A 21,554-nucleotide genomic window follows, 5' to 3' on the forward strand; every position below is an offset into this window, starting at 1 on the left:
GAATTTGTCCAACTGATGGTTCTGGGGTGAGGCAAAAAGATCTATGTCTGGACTCCCCCATTTGCGTGTCAACATTTTGAAAATCCGTGGTTCCAGTTTCCATTCGTGTGGGTCCATGAGATTTCTGCTTAGTTCGTCTGCTAGAGTATTCAGCTTTCCTGGCAGAAATTGAGCTTGTAGTTGTACTTGACAGGTCAAGGCCGTGTTCCACAATGCCAAGGCTAGTCTGCAAAGGGGGTAGGAGTCTGTACCCCCCCACCGCTTGTTTATGTACCACATAACTGTGGTGTTGTCTGTTTTTATCATTAACTGTCCTGGATGAAAGTAGTCCTTGAAGGCTGTCAGTGCATTTTGTACAGCTAGCATCTCTTTTTGATTGATAGGAAGGTGCATTTGATTTGGGTTCCATTTGCCCTGAATGCACTTCCCTGCCAGATGAGCCCACCCAAGCATAGTCTGATGAGTCTGTAGTTAGGGTTTGGGCGGCAGGGGGTGGAGTGAATGGCAATCCCTTGTTTTGGTGGCAGGCCTCTGCCCACCATAGGAACTCTAGTTGCAGGCAAGGTATGATAGGAATCTGTTTTCTGGCTGTGACAATGTTGACTCCATAAACTTTTTAAGTACCACTGAAGTTTCCTTATATGCAGTCTTGCATATGGAATTAGAAGAATGCAGGAGGCCATGAACTCCAAGGCTTGCAGAATTTGTCTTGCAGATAGTAGGGTTTTTGTGGCCACCTGTTTGAAGTAAGCTACCAAATGAATTTGCTTTTCTGGCGTAAGGTAAGCCACCATCTGGGCAGTTATATTCAAGCTTGCACCCAGGAATGTAATTTTTTGAGAGGGTACCAGTTGTTATTTCTTTTTGTTTATGGTGTACCCTAGATAAGTTAGAACCCTTTTTACAAATGCCAGATGTTTTAGAAGAATGTCCCTGTTTTCTGCCTGAATTAGACAATCGTCCAGGTATGGACATATTTGAATATTTCTCTGTCTGCAAAATGCAATTACTGGAGCCAGGCACTTTGTGAAGACCCTGGGTGCAGTAGATAAGCCAAAGGGCAGTGCAAAGCACTGGTAATGCAAGTAGCCAGCTTTGAAGCGGAGGTATCTTCTGCAAGATTCCCTGATTGGGATATGCAGGTAAGCCTCTTTTAAGTCTAGAGTTACCAACCAGGCATCTTTGCCTAGCATATGAAGTAAATGTTGAAGAGTCAGCATCTTGAATTTTGGAATGTCCAGAAATGTGTTTAGAGTAGATAAGTCCAGAATTGGATGCCACGATTTGTCTTTTCTGGGAACCATGAAAAGTCTTGAATAGAAACCTTGTCCCTTTTCCTCTTCTGGTACTGGTTGAATAGCCCCCATGTTCATGAGGGACACTACTTGTTTCTGGGCCTCTACCCACTGATTTGGGGGCAGGTCTGGCCATCCGTTTGGGAATGGCAACGTGTGGAAATGAAATCAGTATCCCTGGGATACTATATTTAAAACCCATTTGTCCTGGGTTATAAGTTGCCAGTTTCTTGCATGAAGTGACAGTTTCCCCCCCAAAGGGGTGGCTAAAAGGTAAGTGCTTGGTCTGTAAAGGGAAGTCATTGAGACTGCTTACCATAGGGACATGCCTTGTTGTTTCCAGATTGGGAGGAGGCGGCACCCCATTGTTTTGTTCTAAAAGTCCCTTGCGACTGAAACCTGGAGCCTTTGGAATGTTTGGGTTTGACTCGAGTGGCTCTCGAAGGAACTGGAAAGGACCAGTTCTTAGTAGGCCAGTGCCTATTGAATCTTGGAGGTTGCACTTGTAAGAAATCTTTCACAGTTTGCATAGATTTAGCTTTATCTTTCAATTTTTTTCTTCAGCCTTATTACCAAAGAGATGGTCCTGTTGTAAAGGAGCATCCAACAATTTTGCTTTAACCTGATCAGGCAGAGTTTGCTCTTTGAGCCAAGCATGCCTTCTTAGCACAGACCCAGTTACAGCAGCCCTGCAAGAGGCCTCCAAAGAATCAAAACCACATTTGAAAGTATGCTTTCCAACTTGTTCAGCTGAATGCAATAACTCCTGTAATTTTTTATTTTCCACACAGTCAGAAATTAACATCATTTTCTGGTTAAGCAGTCCCATGATATGCTGTTGATATTTAAGCATATGAAATTGACAGTTTAAAGCCCTGATTGCCAAGGTTGCAGAAGTGTAAACCTTCTTACCCCATCTATTCAGTGCCCTGGAATTTCTATCAGAAGGGGTAGGATTTTTAGCAGTAGAAGCCTTGATGCCCTTGGGACCCTGGGAAATGGTTTCAGGATCTGCAACAGGATTTTTGAAAAGGAATTTGTGGGACTCAGGAACGCTTTAGTATCTGTCTGGCTTACAAGGAGCCGGAGGCAGAGAATTAAGAGCCATACTAGATTCTGAAAAAACATCAACAATGTCTAGAACAGGAGGTATAGCCAAAGGCCTATGCTGAGGAAGAAGAAGAAAATCCCTAAGTCTCTCTTTAGATTCAGAGAAATCTTGACTTTCCCAGTGGAAATGTTCCCTTAAAGTGTGTAAAGTTTCCCCAAAAGAAAAATCCTCAGGGGGAGAAGCAGAAGGAATAGAATCTTCTGCATCAGAGTCCTCATAAGTAGGTATAGACAAATCGTGTTCATTAGAAGAGTCAGAAGAAATAGAATCCTGTTCAGAAGATTCATAATCAATGTCTTGCCTAGGCCTCTTAGAAGGGGGGGTTGGCTACCCCTGATCAGAGTAATTAAATCTTCAGACATTTTGATCATTTGTTTTTTAGGCATAGGGGCCTGCACATGTGGCCCAGGTGTCGGTTTTTCAGAAATAGATTTTGATTTTGGCCTTAGTTTTGAAGATGGTGTCGGTCTAATATACAAATTTGTAGGCCTGAAAACACCCTCAGAAGCCGGTGCCTGCACAGTGGCTCCAGACCCATCTAGGGTAGAGACATCCGCGGGTTCCATAATTGAAGCATCTCGCGGCATACCGGACTCCGAATGGGTCTCTGTAGAGGCCTGCGAATCAGAAGCAATGGGTATCAGGGGCTGCGAAAGCACCTCACTGAGTACCAGCGAACTGGCGACTGGCTTAGGAGAAGCGTTGTCGTCAGATTTGGACCTCAACGGCCTCTCTCTGTCTTTTTTTTGCGTTTGTTAGGTATTCCGGTAGTCTGATTGCTAACCGACGACATTTCTGATAATTAAAGAGTGAGCCAAAATATTTAGAAGCAAAAATATAGACATTTAATAGTGCGTTGATTAAATTTAGCACAAAACCAACAGCAAGGTACGTTGTGGTCAGGGCCTAGGCAAGGAATACAGTACAAATGAAAATCCTTATGAGGTATTTGCTTCCCACAAGTAATGCAATTATTAACTTTTACTGAAATCAGTAAGGAGCAAGAAAAAAATTCCCCAATGAGGTACTTAGCTTTTTAGTTGATGACTTCGGCTCTGAAACTCGAAAATGAAAATTTCAGGAGATGGCCAACCGGCACTTGCAAACTGCTTCTGCTTCGGGCACCGCGCGGCAAGAAAGACTGATGTAATGGTGTCGGCTGCATGTTTTATACCCCTGATGACCTGACATCATGGAAGAAGGGACAGCAACCGACGTAGGACCCAAGACTTTGTTACTCAGGCTGACTGAGGGCAACCTGCCAGCAGATTACCCAAATGTAATGACTGCAACAGTGAAACATGAAGAACATCCAAGGGTAAAGTCAATACTGGAGTCGGCTCCATGACCTTCTGGCCTGGGCTGGAAAGTATTTTTGCCAAGGCCAGTGTACGAAGCAACTTTCTCACCACTTGGGCCACATCATCATCCGAAAGGCTCCGTGAGGAACAAGAGGAACAGGAGGACTCATGGCTACCAGTCACAGATTGAAGTAAGGGAGACTGTGACACTGACCGAATCGGTTCCAATGACTGTGACCAGCTCCTCTTTTTACTACTTGACGGGTCCGAAGACACAGGTGGAGCCGAAGCAGATATTTGTTGGAAATGATAGATATCGGTTCTGAAGAAATGGGCCAATCGTGTCTCTTCGACAACTCTGAGCCCAGAGACGAAGTTTTTTTTGGGAGTTCTGTCTATGGTTTTTGAAGCCTGACTGCCTTCAACTGTATCAAAGGGTCCCTTCAATAAACCCCTAAGAATAAGTTTGTTTTTCCTTTCCTGCAGGACCCTAAAACTGAACCCATGACAGATCGAACAGGAATCCTGCAGGTGGACCGTGCCCAGACAGTACACACAGCTGGTGTGACCGTCAGTAAGGGACATTTTCTGTGTGCACAAGTCACACTTTTTAAATCCTGAGTGTAGGTGTAGGGAAGAAGAAAAAGTTAGAGGAGGGTCTCTAACAAACGACGCACTCCCCTAACTGAGGAGACTCCTCTAACTTAAATGGCGAAAACTGGATGAGGAAAAGGGGAGAGGAAATCCTCTAACTAAAATGGATTCCTCTGGGCAGCATCAAGTAGGCCTTAAGAAGGAAGATGATTTGCTGAAAGAAGGAGAATTACGTCGTGTAAAGGGAAAGAACAGTTAAAAATTTACTATAACCACAATGAAATACCAAAAAAATAAAGTCACTTAGCCTGAGCCGGCAAAGAGCAATCCCGAAGCTGCAAATGGCAAACATGATCTGGGGAACAGCCGCTAGGCATCATGGGATATAGTGTAGCCTCAAGCCAGTGAGAGCTCTCGAGCTTTACTATGCAGCTGAGTCGGAACCAATGCTCAGTTCTGGCTCCAACTAACAAGAATGAAGGCAAGACAGGACAACACAACATCAATAGGCACCAAATAAAAACTATAGAATACCTAACAGAGTACTGAAGAAGGTCGGAGCACATTACCAATTGTAACCTCTGGGTCCTCCAGGAGTACAAGGCTGGGGGAAGGAGGGTGGGATGTTAACAATGAACGCGAGATGGACAACATACATGGAAAGTTATGGTGAGTACATAACTTCTTTATCTGATGTTGCCCTATCTCACCTTTATTCTTAGCTGGTTGAGACGGCGTCCCTAGCACCAACTTTCTTGGGTGGATCAAGGGAGAATATTTTTCAGAACAGTGGACCCAAAAGAGGCCCTGTTACTGGAGGTCAAATCCACTTTGTAATGAGTGATAACGGTATGAGGCATTACCCATGTTGCTGCAGCACAAATGGTATCACAGTGGTAATGGTAATCTAGCCCAAAAGGCAGAAGAAGTTGCTACAGCTCTCGTAGAACTACCTTTATAGGAGAGTTCTTTGTTTTGAGATTTATAAGTAATGCAATCCACCAGCCATTTCGAAAGTCTGACTTTAGACACTGGAGCACCTTTCTTGGAATCTAAAAATGATACAAATAATTGGTCAGATTTTCTGAAGTCCTTTGTCCTGTGCAAGTAGGAATGTCTCTATGTACTTCTAGTTTGTGTAGCATGTATTCTGCCTTGTTGCCATAGTTAAGAGAAAAAAAAATGGTAGTTCTATGGATTGGTTCAAATTTGACTGAGAGCATACTTTGGGTAGAAAGGATGGGTTTGCTTGTAGGGATATCCTATCTTTGTGAAAAAGCATGTAGGGGGGCTTTGTAGACGGTACTTGTAGCTATGAGACTCTTCCAGCAGAAGTGATGGCTATGAAGAGAATTGCTTTCCAAGTCAAGTATTTTAGATTACAGGATAATGCCGGTTCAAAAGGGGAAAGAATTAAACGGGATAAAATGAAATTCAGGTCCCATTGTGATGGAGGTGCTTTAATGGGTGGTCTTAATAAAATAGTGCCCTTAAGAAAGGACTTGCAAAGTCTGCGGGACATCACATTTCGGTCCTGAGTCACCCAGATGGAAGTTAGATATCGCTGCTAACTGAACTCGAATAGTAGCTGCAGCTGCACCTTCACTAAAAACCTTTGCTAAGAATTCAAGAACAGAAGAGATAGGGGCAGAGAAAGGGTGAATGTGATTATCCAAGGCCGAAGAAGAAAATCTTTTTCATTTACTCATATATAACTTCCTAGTCTAAGTTTTATGAGACGAGATCAGGATATGTTTCACTGACTAAGAAAGGTGAGGGAGCCTGGCTACATTTGGAATCGGTGCAGCCAAGCTGTCAATTTGAGGGTTTGAAGACAGGGGTGGAGCATTCTTGATGCAGTCCAAAGGTCTGGAACTGGGTCCAGAATCCATGACTCCTCCTGGAGATGAGGCCAAAGGAAGGGGAACCAGATCTGATGAGGCCAGTACGGAGTGACGAGTATCAGATTCCATTCCAAGGAACTGGCTTTATGAAGAACTTTCTGCATCTGTGGGAAGGGAGGGAAGGTACAGTGGAGACCTGAGGGCCAATCATGTACAAGTGCATCCCTTGGTGACTCCCCTGGATGTGGGATCAGGGCAAAGCAGATGCTGCATTTGGCATTCATGGACGTGGCAAAAAGGTCGCAGCAAGGCTGGCCCCACTTGCGGAAAATCATCTCCACTACTTCTTGTTTTAGGGACCACTCTGGCATCAGAACCGCTCTGCTGAGTTTGTCTGCTATCATGTTGGATTTCCCTGGAATGTGCATTTCTACCAGAAAGCATTAGAAGGAAGTTGCCCACTGCCATACTCTCAAGGCCTCTCAACAAAGGGGTTAAGACCTACTCCTTCCTTGCTTGTTTATGTACCATACAACTGACATGTTTTCTGTTTGCATTGTAATAGTTCCTAGCAGAAGAGAGTCTTGGAATGCTTGCCAACGCTAGAAGCACCACTCTTATCTCTAAGATGTTGATGTGCAAATGGGCCTCGTGATCCTGCAAAGTGCCTTGGACTGTCCTGCCCAGATAATGCCCCCCCCCCCAATCTGGGAAGCGTCAGTGGTCATCGTGGCTATCGGTTGTGGAAGAACAAAGGGTCAACCTAACATCAAATGGGTGGAGTGAAGCCACCGACGAAGATCCTTTTTGCAGGATTCTGTAATCATAATTTGGTGGGACATGGGTAGTTCCTGCACCGACCACTGAGTGAACAATAGCCACTGTAGGATTCTCATATGCAGATGAGCTAATGGAATTAAGTTTATTGCTGCTGCCATGGTCACCAATATTTTCAGGAATGTTCTTGCTTGTACTGTTTTTCTGGCAAGTAGGTTTTTGACTTGATGAAATATGATCTGAACTCTTTCAGGTGGAAGTTTCGCCATCATTTTTGTTGCATTTAGACCTGCTCCTATAAAAACGATACATTGAGATGGCAACAAGGCAGATTTTTCATAATTTATTGCGATTCCTAGGGAAGAGTGGAGCTGTAGGGTAGTGTCTCTGGCTTTTGATAGTAGATGCTCGGTGGTGGCAGTTAGGGGCCAGTCATTTAGGTACGGAAACACTGAATCCTAGACGTCTCAAGTGAGCTGTGACTACTGACACACTCGGTGAACACTCTGGGGCTGTAATAAGACTGAAGGGCAGAGCTCGAAACTGGCAGTGACTGGCTCCCAGCCGAAAGCGCAAATGACTCCTGGATTGTCTGGCCACCTTTATGTGGTAGTACGTATCCTGGAGGTATATAGAGCACATCCAACTGTCTTGTCACAGAAAAGGGAGCATTGGCTGTTACCATCCAGAACTTTGATTTTCTTACTGACTTGTTTAATCTGCTGAGATCCAGGATGGGTCTCCAGTCCCCTGTTTTCTTTGGAACTAAAAAGAATCTTGAGTAAGTTCCGGAGCCTGTTCGGTCTGCGGGGAGTGTCTGGATGACTTTTTTCTAGCAACTTTTGAATTTCTAGAGTTGCCTGTTCCCTTTGACTGGGTGGAACGTCCAGGATATTTTTTATGTTTGGGATGGGAAAAGAAAAGTGTATAAAGTAACCTCTGCATATAATGCTTTGTACCCACTTGTTTATTTTTAGCCAGGCTTCTGGGTACAAAGATAAGCAACCCCTGACTGCCTCCAAAGGAGGACAGGCGGGCCTCCTTTCAGGAGCGCTGGAAGGACTTGCCAATGAAAGATTCTTTGTTGCCTGATTTTGAGGACCCCCTCTACCACATGGTTGGCGCCTTCTGTTACTGCTTCCCCCTCTGCCCCTGGGGGAAGAATCACCACTTGTGTCCTGGAAAACTCTCTGGGATTTTCAGAACCACATTTTCCTCCCTTTTGACCTTTAGGATAAGGTCTGGTAGATAGGAAAAACAGACTCCTACGACAGACAGAGTTTTCCCTTCTTGTTCACACCTGGTTAGTGTGTCTAACGTTTGGTCCAAAGAGGGATGAGCCATCAAAAGGGGCGTGCACAAAGGAAAACTTCAAGGGCTCCACAAAGTCACACAAGCGCATCCAGGAATGTCTCCTTAGGGAAATCCCTGAACCTGTTGTCCTGCTTGCTCCATCCGCTGCATAAGAAATGAGCCTCATGGAGAAGTTGACCACTGAATTTAAGGCGGAGAGCCGAAAGGAAACCTTCGCTTATACCCTTTCAGCTACTGAACCTTGGAGGGTACTCTCCTAGCACTTTTAGATCTCTCTGAAGCCTAGTGAGATAATTCAGCGATCTGAGTGCAAAAGTCACTGAAGAGAACATGCGCTTTCCATATCTGTCCATCTTACAAGACTCTTTGTTCAGCAGATGGACAGATGAGGACATTTCAGAAAGTTCCTTCTTGGTGGTCGCTGCAACCACCATAGCATCTACTAGGACACCTTTCATGAGGAAGGTCTTAGCCTTGGGAGAAGTTATAAATGTGTTTAACCTCTGGGGAACAGGCTCCCACACCTTTTGACAAACTAGGTCCATCAGTTCAACGAAAGGAGGAGACACCCAAGTGGTGGAAGTGCAAGACCCGAAAGCATTCAGGTATACAGACTCCTCCTCAGAAGGGTTGATGGACTTCCAGTCACCTCTCTGCTTATGGATCTCCAGGATGTCTGCGAAAAAAACATCCTCAGAGTGCAACCGTGTGGACCCTTCTGACTCATCGAGGTCTGTATCAGATGTGATGGACTCCTCTGGTGAGTCTAAATGCTTCCTCCTGAAAAGTCTCTTCTGAGGGACTTCTTCAGAAGGGTATTCTGGAGAGGTTTCGGAAGAGGCTGGTTCACCCAATGGGGTATCCTGAGGCTTTGGGTCTCCACGTCTGTGTGGATGCAATGGTGCCAAGACAGACACCGGTGCCTCTGGAGGAAGAATGTCTGCACCGGAGAGTGGAGCTGCCAGTGGAGACAGCACTCTCCTCATCACCTCGAAACCCCCCGCCCCGGATCCTTCGGAGCTCCCGACTCTGAAGAACCAGAAAGCATCACCAGAACCAAGGGGGTTGGCTCCGAGGCAGATGTAGGAGCCAAGTTCATCTGCACCAAAGCCCCGAGAGGCAAGCTCGGATCCAACAACTTTCGGATCCAACTCTCCTTCCTGGACCTGACTGGAGAGCGTCGGCTCCTAGACTCAAGTTCAGACAGAACAAAGGATGTTGGAGCAGTAGTCGGGACCGAAGATCCTAGTGCAGGTCTTGGGTCCGACTGTTCCACTACAATCAGCTCCAGAAACTCTGGCTCCGAAATCCCAGATTGAATTGGTGGAGGAATCGATGGAGGAGGGGTAGTCTTGGCCTGTTCCAAATCCCACTGGGTTGGAGCTGACAACAATTTGGCCAGCGCTAGTGTCCATAATAGCCTCCACACCACACAATCCACATCATCATCAAAGAGGCTCCCGGAGGACCAAGAGGAGATCTAACAAGATGAGGGAAGGGGGATCTCAAAGTAGGAGAAACCAGCTCCAATTCTGGGGACCAGCTCCATAGGTAAAACTCCATCAGCACCAAAACTACAAAAGGAGCTATAGAAGCAGGTTTTTCAGGCCCAACAGTCTTCGGGTCCAAAGATGACTCTTCAGATAATTTTTTTGGCATCTCTGAATGAGCACTAGCAGAGGATGACCTTTTTCCTGACTTCTCAGATTTGGAAGATGGAAATTTTGATGGTTTAGAAGTACTCTCACCTTCTTCAATTGCCTCTGTAAAGGGGCTCTTTAGCAAACTTCTTAATATAAGCTTGTTTTTTCCCTCAAGCAACACTTTGTTGCTGAATGAATGGCAGACCACATATGATTCCTGTAAACAGACTGCTCCAAGGCAGTCCACGCAAACAGTGCGACCATCTGTCAAAATTTTCTGACTATACTTTTCACACTTCTTGAACCCAGAGAGTTTAGTTTCTTTAGGTTCCTTAGACATTATGCTTACAATATCAACAACAATAACTACAATAGACGAAAAAAAAAATGTACACACACACAGACATGTACATATACATAATTTTTTTTTTTTTTTTAAATAAGAAAAAAAAAACTAAGCACTGCAATTCAACAACAGAAAAAAGGCAGTTCTCTAAACTAAACGAATCTGCCTAGATAAAGGGAAAATACAGAAAGGAGGAGAAGGCCCTCTAAGTAAAACGGGCCAAAGGCAGCCCTTTAACTTAAACGAGCTTGCCAGGCAAATAGAGGGGAAAAGGTACCCTCAAGATTACCGAGCTCTCTAATTAAAATGAGCTTGAATAAGGTAAATAAAGGAAGTCATGGGCTTAAAGGGTATAACCTTAGCTGGGATAGGGAAGGGAAAAAAGGCCTAGAGAAGAAAACGATGTCCAACAGCAAAAACAACCAACAGAAGTGAGCACACTAAATTCAAATAATTGTACTAAAGACTAGGAAACTCTATATGTATTTTTAAACTACAGTTATACAAAAAATAAGGACGAAAACTTCCACTTAGCCAGAGCCAGTATGGATGCACCCAATCTGGTTTAGCAGCAAAAGAGATCTGAGATGACTTACTAGAGCATGATGGGCTAGGGGTTTCGGCCACGAGCTAGTGGAAGACTGAGAGCTTTTGTACATGGCTGAGTCGGAACAGAGGATTGGTTTTGAACCCAACCCATTAAGAATGGAGGAGTGATAGGACAACATCACATTACTTGTTTGTTTAACACACACAAAATACATTAAAAACTTTTTTTTTTTGTGGCAGGGTTTCTCCAAAGGGGACTTTGCTGCCAGAAGGGGCCAAAAGACTGGCTGCTGTTCTTGTGATGCCTTTGGACTACTACTTCATATGACGGCAAGACAGTACTCTGAAGACTTTCCACTCTGACTGCAGATTTTCTCTCCTAATGGCTGTCACAGTGGTAGTGTGGGAGAGACCAGAGCTTCTGGAAGCTGTCTAATGGCTGTATCTTGGGTAAGAAACAACCCCATTATGCCCAACAGCTAGTGTCGCAGGGGGATGATAATCAGGCACTTGCAGTGGTTCCTCTCCAAAATAAGACAAATACATTAACAAACCTATTTAAATACTGCAGCAGCAACATTCGTGAAAAAGTAATGCATTCACATCTGCCTAGTTAACTAAAAGAAAGCAGTATGTTAAATACAACAGTTTCAGACAAAGGCATGGCATCAAAACCGAACTGGTGCAGTGTATAAGCCATATACTGTCAACCACCAGACTCAGGCCAACACACTGCAGTACTATTCTTAGACTTCAATAAAGCCTTTGATATAAACTCACTCTCACCTCTCTTAATAGTAACTGTTAAGATATGCTGTATCAGTAACCACTCATTCCCTTGGACAACAATCTTAGTGACAGGCACTTCAAAAGAAAAGCTGGAAAATGATGCATCTGAACCCAGAACAGTAGTTTGTGGCATCTCCAAAGATTTTGTGAGTCTCACTACTGCTCTCACTGCTTGTTCAATGTTATGTAGCAGCATGTGACACTATCGTTCAATTCAGTATGCAGATGAAATTGCTCTGTTGTGTTCAGACATTAGCACATCACAATCACACTGCAGAAGGTCTTTTATCAACTGAAACCCCAGACCTTTGTCCATCTCTCCCATACTTAAAATAGCTAAAACTAAGGCCACATCATTCAGTCACAAAAGAAATATCGGCACAAACTGCTGAATCCTTGCAAATCAATTCCAAACTGGCACTCCAACAAAGAAATTACTTGGATTCAAGAACACAGGATTTCTGTTTGCTAAAAAAGATGACCAAGTGAAGAACTCTCTCTCACCTCCTTCTCAAAGGCAACTCTGGCAAGGTCTACTTCAGTACCTTTCATTTTTTGCAAGTTTGCCCTATTTTATGCCAGTCAAATTTAGACAGCCTTTCATCTATAACCAAATGGAAAGGTTCATACTTAGGTTCCCTTAGTGAAACATATACCCCCCTCATTTTGCCCTGATAGCTAAGTGGGATGATCAATTCATAAAGTACTTTATCAACTCTGCTTTGCCTTCTCAATACTTCAATGTAATTGTCTTCCCTTCATCGTTCCCCATCCTTCTCCATGGCAACACACAAGAATGCTAAGATCCCCTTATTCAGTTATCTTACCAGTAAGATAAGGGATAGAACCTTGAGTAGTTACGTCCTCCATGTCAGGGGGAAACTACCACTTCAAAAATAGAAGTGTTAGTCCCAATCTGTCTTTCAAAACAGGCCTCCAAACATTTTGAAGCAGTACCTACTTGCATATTACTGGCACTGGAGTGCAGTATAAGTGAGTGCTACACTCCCAAGTTTGCTGTACTTTGGATGAGACGTTAAACTGAGGCACTATCTGACTGGACTGATGGGAGCTCATGTGAAGTAAAGATCCCCAAAGCACCTTACGAAAAACAGTAGGTGAATTTCCCAGTGCCCTGGACAAACATACCCCACTTAAATTGAATACCACCCTCAGATCTCAGACTGTTTACACAATATGACTCAACCAGTCAAAGCATACATAAATAATTCGGGAACATAAGCCTCCCTAACTTATGGATATTTTTTTTCCAACACACTATGCAAAAAAGATGCAACATAAAACATCTGTTATATTTTTGTACCTTTACATTTGCACGTTATCAACTACATTATACCAAAATTGTGCAAATGTATATATTACTATATATTAATCTATATGTACAGCACAGAAAACCTCAAATCCCTGCTGAAAAGGGGCCAGTGATTTAGTGGCACTACATGTTGCAACTCAAAATAAGAGATTTTTCCTCCATCAAGTCCTTCCTTCATTCAACCAGATGGCACTCCACCCTCTTTAAAAGGCCATGTGTGCTACTTAGCTCCTAACAATATCCCATCCTGTTTTAGGGTTGTGGATAAGCTGGCTACCTTCCATTTTCCTGCAAGGAAGTTGATGATTCTATCTCAGAATGAGCAACAGCACAGTTATTTTTAACCATCACCCTCTGACCTTACTGGGGGGGGGGGGACTAAATACAATCAAACTCTACACTTTATACCACACCAAGTAAGACATTTACCTACAGTTCTAATGCCTTCAAAATACAATAAGAACTCTTCTAATATGAGACTCTAGTTCCTTGTTTTTGCATAGGAAATAGGCAGAAATGAAGATGGTTTACATGACACATTTTGCTGACCACATTCACAGCTGTATCACTGAGCACCCGAAGAGATCATTCTACAAGAAGCTTGGAAAGTATATTTGTCTATCTGGTTTATGAATAAGACAGACTGTGCTACAAAATGACTACAAAAAAAATTTACAAATACAGAATTTGTCTTTCAGGCTTTTAAGAACCACATCTTTATGCTCTCCATATTCAAAGTTAAAAACTCATCAACGAATGTGGATATTAGAAGCAGACATATATCATTTACCTTAAAACAAATTATGATCACTTCTTTTTCAAACAGTCAAAACAAACACTGAATACTACTGTGACACATTCTAAAATAAGTCTTTGATATCTCCCAAAAACAGAAAGATTCTGTTACAACATATACACTTTTACATCAGCACATGCGCTTTTTGTACCGAAGTTAACCACACTGCCCCCTCTCAGTTAGTGATTATGGAACCATACCTGGGTTGCGTTGTGTCAGCTCTTCCAGTTGCTTCACTCCCTTGCGCTGGGGGTATTGGGGCAGGCACAGAGGCTGTGCATGTATCTGCCCTAGGAACCACAATCTCTTGGGCCTCGGAGGCATCCTCTCCACAATGTGGGCAGAAAACCATGCCATTAAGTTGGGAGAGGCAAGCCTTGTGAAAACGATGGGTGATCCGGAAATCAGGGTGACATTCCAAGAAAGTACCCTGCAACAAAATAAATCAGAAATTAAAAAAAAACCTTGAGAGGAAAATCAGTGCATTTCTCAGGAAAATAAATCTGTTCAACTGTTCATTAGCAAAACATAACATGTTGCTTGCATGTTTAGAGGCAGAAATACTTCAACTACTCATTAACAGATTTTCAAAGGAAAAATGCACCCAAGATTACTGCAGCATAAGTCTCTCTTCCTGATAAACTTTTTAAATAGTTCCTCAGTGTATCTGTCAAAGACGGACTACGACAAAGGTTCTCAGAAGCACAACAGTACACAGTTAAAAGTATTTTTCACATACTGAAAGACACATCCATGGGTCCAACACTTCTACCAAACACAGAACACTGCCTGCACTCCCCAGCATTTCAAGCAAACAATGAACATTATCAAGATGGAATCCCTAATTATAATATGGTATGAAACAAGAGTAGAAGCTCTCATGCTGAAACTAACCAAAGCTAGGATCTATAATTGTAGTGGTGGTGGTGATGTGTGTGTGTGTGTGTGTGTGTGTGTGTGTGTGTGTGAGGGGGATCCATTCTCAGGCAAAGCAAACACCTACTGAAGGATGATTTACAGCATGGGATGGAGACATGAGCTTCACTCTGTTAAGCTACATTTATGCAGCAGACTACATCTTGTCAGCATGTGTGTGTAGAGGAAAGTGTGCATCACTTTGGCTGGTATGCATGTCAATGGAAAGGGAGTGAGGTTAGGCAATAAAGAAAAACTCCTGTCATGCCTGCCTGAATGGCGGCCATGCTGCAGTCAGTTCTCACCACTGGGTGGGTAGTTTATCCAACTAAAACAGTAAATATAATAAATAGAAAAATACATTTCCCATTTCATACATTTTAGCCTTTCTATTGGAACTATGGCTCTATTTTTCATAAGTGTGGGTGTGTGTGAGCAGATAATGTTAATGATTAAAAAGAAATCAGTGGTGTCAGTCATTTGGGGCAAGTCTTAAAAAAACAAGAACATATTTAACAAATTGATTTATCTATTTATCCAAATGCCAGTTTGCAAATGAGAAACTCTTTCCTTTCAAACTTAGCCAAGTGATTCAGACTATGCCAGAACAAATTTGGAAGCTGCCATGTCTAAAGGTTACCTATATGCCCCTTCTCTGCCTACTGGGGGGGTTGGATGTAAACTTCAGGTGATAAGCCTTATGACAGCATCAACCCACTCCCCATTAAAAGATGTTCCTCAGGTAAATGTCACTAGAAATTATTGTGGTTCATCTTCCGGAGGCAAAGGATTATGTAGCTTGAGTAGGAGGAGTTGAACATTGGTCTTTTACATGCTTCCAGTGTGATTTGCCTGTGTAATTCTTTTTTATCCATTGTCTCATTTTGGCCCCTCAAAGGATACCCATAAAGACATTTTCTATAATGTGGAGAAAAAAGAATCCGTGGTCTGTGTGTTCCATGAAGTGTTTTGTGAGAGTTTTTTTTTTTTTTTTAAAGGTCTTTGCTCTGATTTTTGACAAATGCTGGGTGATATGTATTTTGAGTCGGTTGATGGTCTTAACAAAATAAAAGTTTTTACATTTCTTGCAATTTTTCTTGCAACTGGCTGTGTAGACAATAAATTCAATATTGCAGTTTCATGTGATATGCTGCAGGATTTTTTGCTTGTGCGGGGGCATCTGAACCTGTTTGCATTACTAACTGGGAGCAGTTATTACACATGGGGGGGGTCCACTGCTAAAAAAGCCTTTTCACCTGCAATCTTTCACAGTCTCCTTGCTCTTCATGGAACCCTGGATGCTCTTGGATCTCTTCAAGCTAAATGTTGGGAGGGCTGGGAGTAGGTTGTTGAGTTGCATACTTTCAGTGAAGATCACCCAGTTGTTAATTATCACTTTCCTGATCTCCTTAAAGTCCAAAGTGAAAGTTAGGGCCATGCTTCTATCACACCTAGATTTTTATAAGTCCCTAAAGCTGACTGTTCGGACATTCCCCGGATAGTAAAAGGGTATGGTCATTGGTCCGTTTGTGGTCCCTAATGGATTCCAGAATGGAACGGATGTACCTGTTGCTGAAGCCACAAGCTAGGTTGCCGTTTTCTAGATTACTGTTTTTACTGAATCCCTGGTGGCTTTTGGAGTTCCTAGCAATCCACATCACTTGGGATTTTATCATTTCCTTTTGATAATGTGAGGATGCATGCTGTTGCTATGACCTTCCATGTGATAAGGTGTTTGTAGATGGTCACGTCTAGAAAGATGACCTTTTCTTGGCTATGGTGAATATCAGGAAAGTACGGTTGTGTACACTTACCATACAGGTAGGTGTTCTAGTGTTTTCACTGTTGCATCACATTTGGGTCATCCCTACCAGGGTAGCCCTCAGCCGGCCTGAATACCAGAGACTTAGTATTTCTGCGTTGGTTGCTGTTGCTTGAGAACTGACATCAGGTTGTCAGTGGTATAAAGTAAAGCAGCTGACGCCATTACATCAGTTTTTCTTGCCCTAACCTGTCAGGAGCCCCCAAAGTAGGAGGCCAGGTTCTGGTGGAAGAACCCCACCAGTGGAAAATAAACACCAATATGTCCCTTGTAAGGAAAGGGGAACAACAAGGAAAAATGGTAAAAAAAGGAGGAGAAGAAAAAAGGGGGATGGAGGGAGGGAAACCAGGACTGCAATAGTGAATACACTCGAACATCTACATTTATGGTAAGTGTCCACAACTGTACTATGTTCTTTGTGCTTCACTATTGCAGTCATCACATTTGGGTAGATTCCCAAAGCTGAGGAAAAGGGTGAAGGAAGTCAAGGAAGATAGGGGCTGGCTAGGATGCCCTGCAAGACTGCAAAGGCAAACCCTGTCCTGGATTTGGAGAAGAGAGGCAAGTGGTAATGCTTGGTAAAAGTGTGAACAGATGTCCAGGTGGCAGCCTCCAGGATGTCCCTGGTGGGGACTCCTCTGAGGAAAGCTGCAGAAGTGGAGGCTGCTCTGGTGGAGTGTGTCCTGACCCCCTTGGGGGAAGGCTTACCATGCTGCTTGTAGCAGAAATTGATGCAGTGTGCTATCCATTTGGAAATGGTTTTCTTGGAGGTGGCTTTGCCTTCTGCCCTGTAGCAAAGCTTAACAGCAATTCATCAGACTTTCTGAAGGGTTTAGTCCTGTCCAGATAGTATCTGAGCTGTCTGTGCACATCTAGAGAGTGAAGAATCCTTTCTCCCTTGTTCTGGGGATTAGGAAAGAAGGTGGACAAATGAATGAATTGGTTGAGAGTCACACTGGACACCATCTTGAGCATGAAGGATGGGTTAGTTCTGAGGGATACCCAGTCTGCACTGAAGATGATGAAGGGTTCCACAGCCATGAGTGCTTGCAGCTCAGAGACTCTCCTAGCTAGGATGATGACCAGAAGGAAGGCCGTCTTCCAGGTAAGAAATTTTAGCTCTGCAGAAGAAGCTGGTTCAAAAGGAGGCAGGGTGAGCTTTTCCAAGAAAAGTTAAGGTCCCAAGCTGGTGTTGATGCCCTACTGGGGGGTCTCAAGTTGCTATCCCCCCTGAGGAACTGTCTGATCAAAGGGAGTGAGAGAAGGGGCTGCTCAGTGGGAAAATGAGCAGAAATAGGAGAGGCATACATTTTTATAGAGGAGAACGAGAGACCACTGTGTAGTAGGTCAGCTAAGTAATCCAAGATGAGAGGGATGAAGGGCTGTGCCGTATTGGCCCTCTTAGCCTGACTTTCTGGTGCTAGGGCATCTGGCCTCATGGATAACATCCAGAACCTGTTTACTGAGGATAGGTTCATAGGTTGGTACTAGGCTATCAGCCCTGCGGCCTATACAAGCCTAGCCATAACAATTCCCTGGCAGAATGGTTTGGGATTAGAGAATAACCCAAGCTGCCAAATTGAGCGTCTGCAACTGGGGATGCATGAATTCTCCTTCCCTCTGGGTAAGGAGGTTTGGAATCTGAGAAAGATGCCATGGAGGCAGCGGGGACAGGCTGCGCAGCAAGGGGTACCCAGTGCTATCGTGGCCAGTCTGGAGCTATAAGAATGGTCCTTGTTTTTTCCTCCCTTATTTTGAGCAGATGAGAGGTAGGGTTGGAAAGGCATATACCGAAAGGTTGACCCAGGGGAAGGACAGGGCATCCACTTTCCAAGCCATGCAGTGATGCTCCCTGGTGCAGAATTTGCTGAGCTGATGGTTGGTGTGGGAGGCAAAGAGGTCGACCTTTGGGGTTCCCCATTTCTGAGTTATTAGGAAGAAGGTACTTTTGTTGAGCTGCCACTCATGTGGGTCCAAAAGGTTTCTGCTTAATTTGTCTGCCAGGGAGTTGAGAGAGCCTGGTAGGTACTGTGCTAAGAGGTGTAGTTGCATGGAAGAGGCTGTGAGCCAAAGAGCCTTGGCCAGCCTGCATAGAGGGTAGGAGTGAGTCACTCCCTACTTGTTGATGTACCACATCACAGTGGTGTCTGTTTTGATCAGGAGAACCCCTGGAGAAAGAAGGGGTTTGAAAGCTATCAAGGTGTGCTGCACAGTCATCATCTCTTTTTGACTGATGTGCAGGGAGATTTGCTGTGGGATCCATTGGCCCTGTATGCACCTGCTGTCCAGGTGTGCACACCAAGCATAGTCTGATGAGTCTGTGGTGAGGGTCTGGACAGCGGGATGTAGGGAGCAGGGCAGTCTCTTGTTGTGGGAGCATGCTGTAGCCCACTAAAGAAATTCCTTTCTGAGGCAAGGAATTATAGGGAGAAGAGTTTCCAGGTCTTGAGAGTGTTGACACCAAATGCTCTTTAGGTACCAATGAAGTTTCCTCATATGCAGTCTGGCATATGGAATGAGGACTATGGAAGATGCCATGAACCCCAGAGCTTGCAGGATTTTCCTTGCAGAAAGCTGGGGCCTGGTGGCCAGTTGAGAGAAGCAGGCTGACAGGAAAATGCATTTCTCTGGTGTAAGGTATGCTGCTCCCAGGAAGATTATCCTTTGGGTGGGCACCTGTTTTGATTTCTTTACAAAAGCCAAGTGTTTGAGCAGCTTTTCCTGGCTGTCTGAATAAGGCAGTCGTCTAAGCAGCAGTAAATGTGAATATTTCTTTGTCTGCAAAAGGTAATGGCCAGAGCCAGGCATTTCCTGAAACCTGTGGGAGCAGTAGATAAACCAAAGGGAAGCGCAGAGAACTGAAAGTGCTGAGATCCTGCCCTGAAGCAGAGATATTTTCTGCACGATTCCCTGATAGGAATGTGGAGGTCGGCCTCTTTTAGATCCAGAGCGGCTATCCAAGCATCCTTGGAGAGCATGGGTAGCAGCTGCTGGAGGGTAAGCATATTTGAATTTTGGGATCACCAGGAAGGTGTTTAGAATGGATAGATCGAGGATGGGCGGCCAGGTGCCCTCTTTCCTGGGCACCAGAAAGTCTGGAGTAGAAGCCTTGGCCTATCTGTTCTGCAGGAATGTGCCCTATTGCCCTCAAAAGAGAGCATGGAATGGATTTGCTTTTGAGCCTCTGCCCACTGATTTGGGGGTAGATCTGGGAACCCTTTTGGGGTTGGAAGGGTGTGGAAGGAGAATTTGTATCCCTGAGACACAATGTTCAGAACCTATTGGTCCTTGGTAATGGTGGCCCAGGTGCTTAACTGAAAGGAGAGTTTTCCTCCTAGGGGTAAGTGATGGTGGGCAGAGGTGAGGTTGGGAGGAGGCGAGTCATTGTGAGTTCTTACCATAAGGGGGTGGCTTAGAACTCCCTGGTTTTGAAGTGGAGGTAGTCCACTGCTTAGATCTCTGCATTCCCTGGGGCTGCTGTCTGGGGGGTCCATTTCCATGGGTCCTAGCCTGGGCCTGTTTACTCGAAGCAGGAAAGGACCAGTGCTTGGAGGGAAAATGCCTGCTGGACCTGTAAGAAATCATTAACTGTTTGCATAGATTTTGCTTTTTCTTCCATCTTTTTTAAGACCTCTTCTGCCTTAGTGCCAAATAAGTTATCTTAGTGCAAAGGTGCATCCAACAATTTAGATTTGACATGGTCTGCAATGTTGTTCCTTAAGCCATGCATGTCTTCTAATGACAGATCCAGTGACTGCTGCCCTGCAAGAAGCTTCTAGGGCGACAAAACCACAGTGCAAGGTGTGTTTAGTTACTTGACTTGCAGAATGCATTAAGTCTTGTAAATCTTTAGATTCTGCCCAAGCAGGAAGGGGGGGGACATTTTTTTGTTTAAAGAGTTGACAGTTTTGTGCCCTGACAGCAAGAGTAGCTGAGGTGTATACTTTTTAATCCCATCTGTCCAATGCTCGGGAATATCTGTCTGAGGGGTGGGATTCTTAGCAGAGGTTGCTTTAATCCTTTTTGGCCCTTACAAAATGATCTCAGGGTCAGCTGTTGGATTTTTAAAAAGATATTTGTGTGAGTCAGGGACTCTGTAGTACCTATCTGGTTTTCTGGGAGCAGGAGGAAGGGCATCAGAAGTCAAGCTGGATTCAAGGAAAACATAATCCACTACATCCAGGACTGGGGGATGGCAAAGGGTCTGTGTTGTGCAAGATCTAGGAATTCCCTGAGTCTCTTTTTAAACTGAGGATAGTCCTGACACTCCCATTAGAAATACTCCCTTAAAGTATGCAGGGTTTCCCCAAAGGAAAAATTCTCTGGGGGAGAGGCTAAAGTAATGGATTCCACTGCATCAGAATCCTCATAAGTGGAGAGGGGCTGCACATCTTCATAGTCATGCATCAGAATCATATGACTCTAGTTCAGACAAAACTACTGGGGAAAGATCTCTTTTACTTTTTGAGGGGGTAGCTTGGCTTCCCCTGATCAGCATGATAACATCTTCGGCCATTTTAAGCATTTGAGAGTGAGGCAAGGTAGCAGGCACCTGACAGTGGGTAGTCAGTTTCTTGGGTGTGGTTGGAACCCTGGGCCTAAGGAACTCAGTTGTTTTCAAAAGATTGGTAGTTGCAAAATAAGACGTCAGTTTGTGTCAAGATTCTGAGGTGCGAAGGAATTCCTCGGAAGCCGGTGCCTGCTCAGCAGCTCTCGGCCCATCCAAGGTAGAGACAACCACAGGATCCTTAGACAAAGAAGAGTTTTGCAGCATACCGGACTCCGAAAGGGTCTCAAGTAGCGGCCTGCGAATCAACTGAAGTGGGCATCAGGGGTTGCAAAAGCGCCTCACTGAGTACCGGAGGACTGACGACTAACTTAACAGAAGTGTCGTTGGAAGGTTTGGACATGTGCGGTCTGTCTCTGTCTTTATCTTTATGTATTTTCTGAAGATCTGCTGTTGGATGGCTTACCAAAGCCATATCAGAATTAGAGGACTGTAAACGAAAATATCTGGCTACATCAAAGGACCCGACGATGGATAGTTCTGGCGTTAAAGCACAGAAGCGACAATGGGGGACGTTGTGGTCTGGGTCTAGACAAATGATGCAGTAAGAGTGGAAGT

At 44.3% G+C, this 21,554-nt stretch overlaps 1 protein-coding gene across 3 annotated transcripts in view; it reads right to left on the reverse strand.

Moving 5' to 3' along the window:
• Positions 1–21,554, reverse strand: part of EHMT2 (euchromatic histone lysine methyltransferase 2) — a 1,701,692-nt gene that overhangs the window by 823,662 nt on the left and 856,476 nt on the right. For all 3 annotated transcript variants that reach the window (XM_044083219.1, XM_044083218.1, XM_044083217.1), the window contains one exon: positions 13,893–14,122. In XM_044083219.1, coding sequence (XP_043939154.1) covers positions 13,893–14,122 — 230 coding nt within the window. The remainder of the gene's footprint in view (positions 1–13,892; positions 14,123–21,554) is intronic.

The sequence above is a fragment of the Protopterus annectens genome, chromosome 9.part0 (assembly GCF_019279795.1).
Source record: "Protopterus annectens isolate FY-2018-M chromosome 9.part0, PAN1.0, whole genome shotgun sequence".
Classification (NCBI taxonomy): Eukaryota; Metazoa; Chordata; order Ceratodontiformes; family Protopteridae; genus Protopterus; species Protopterus annectens.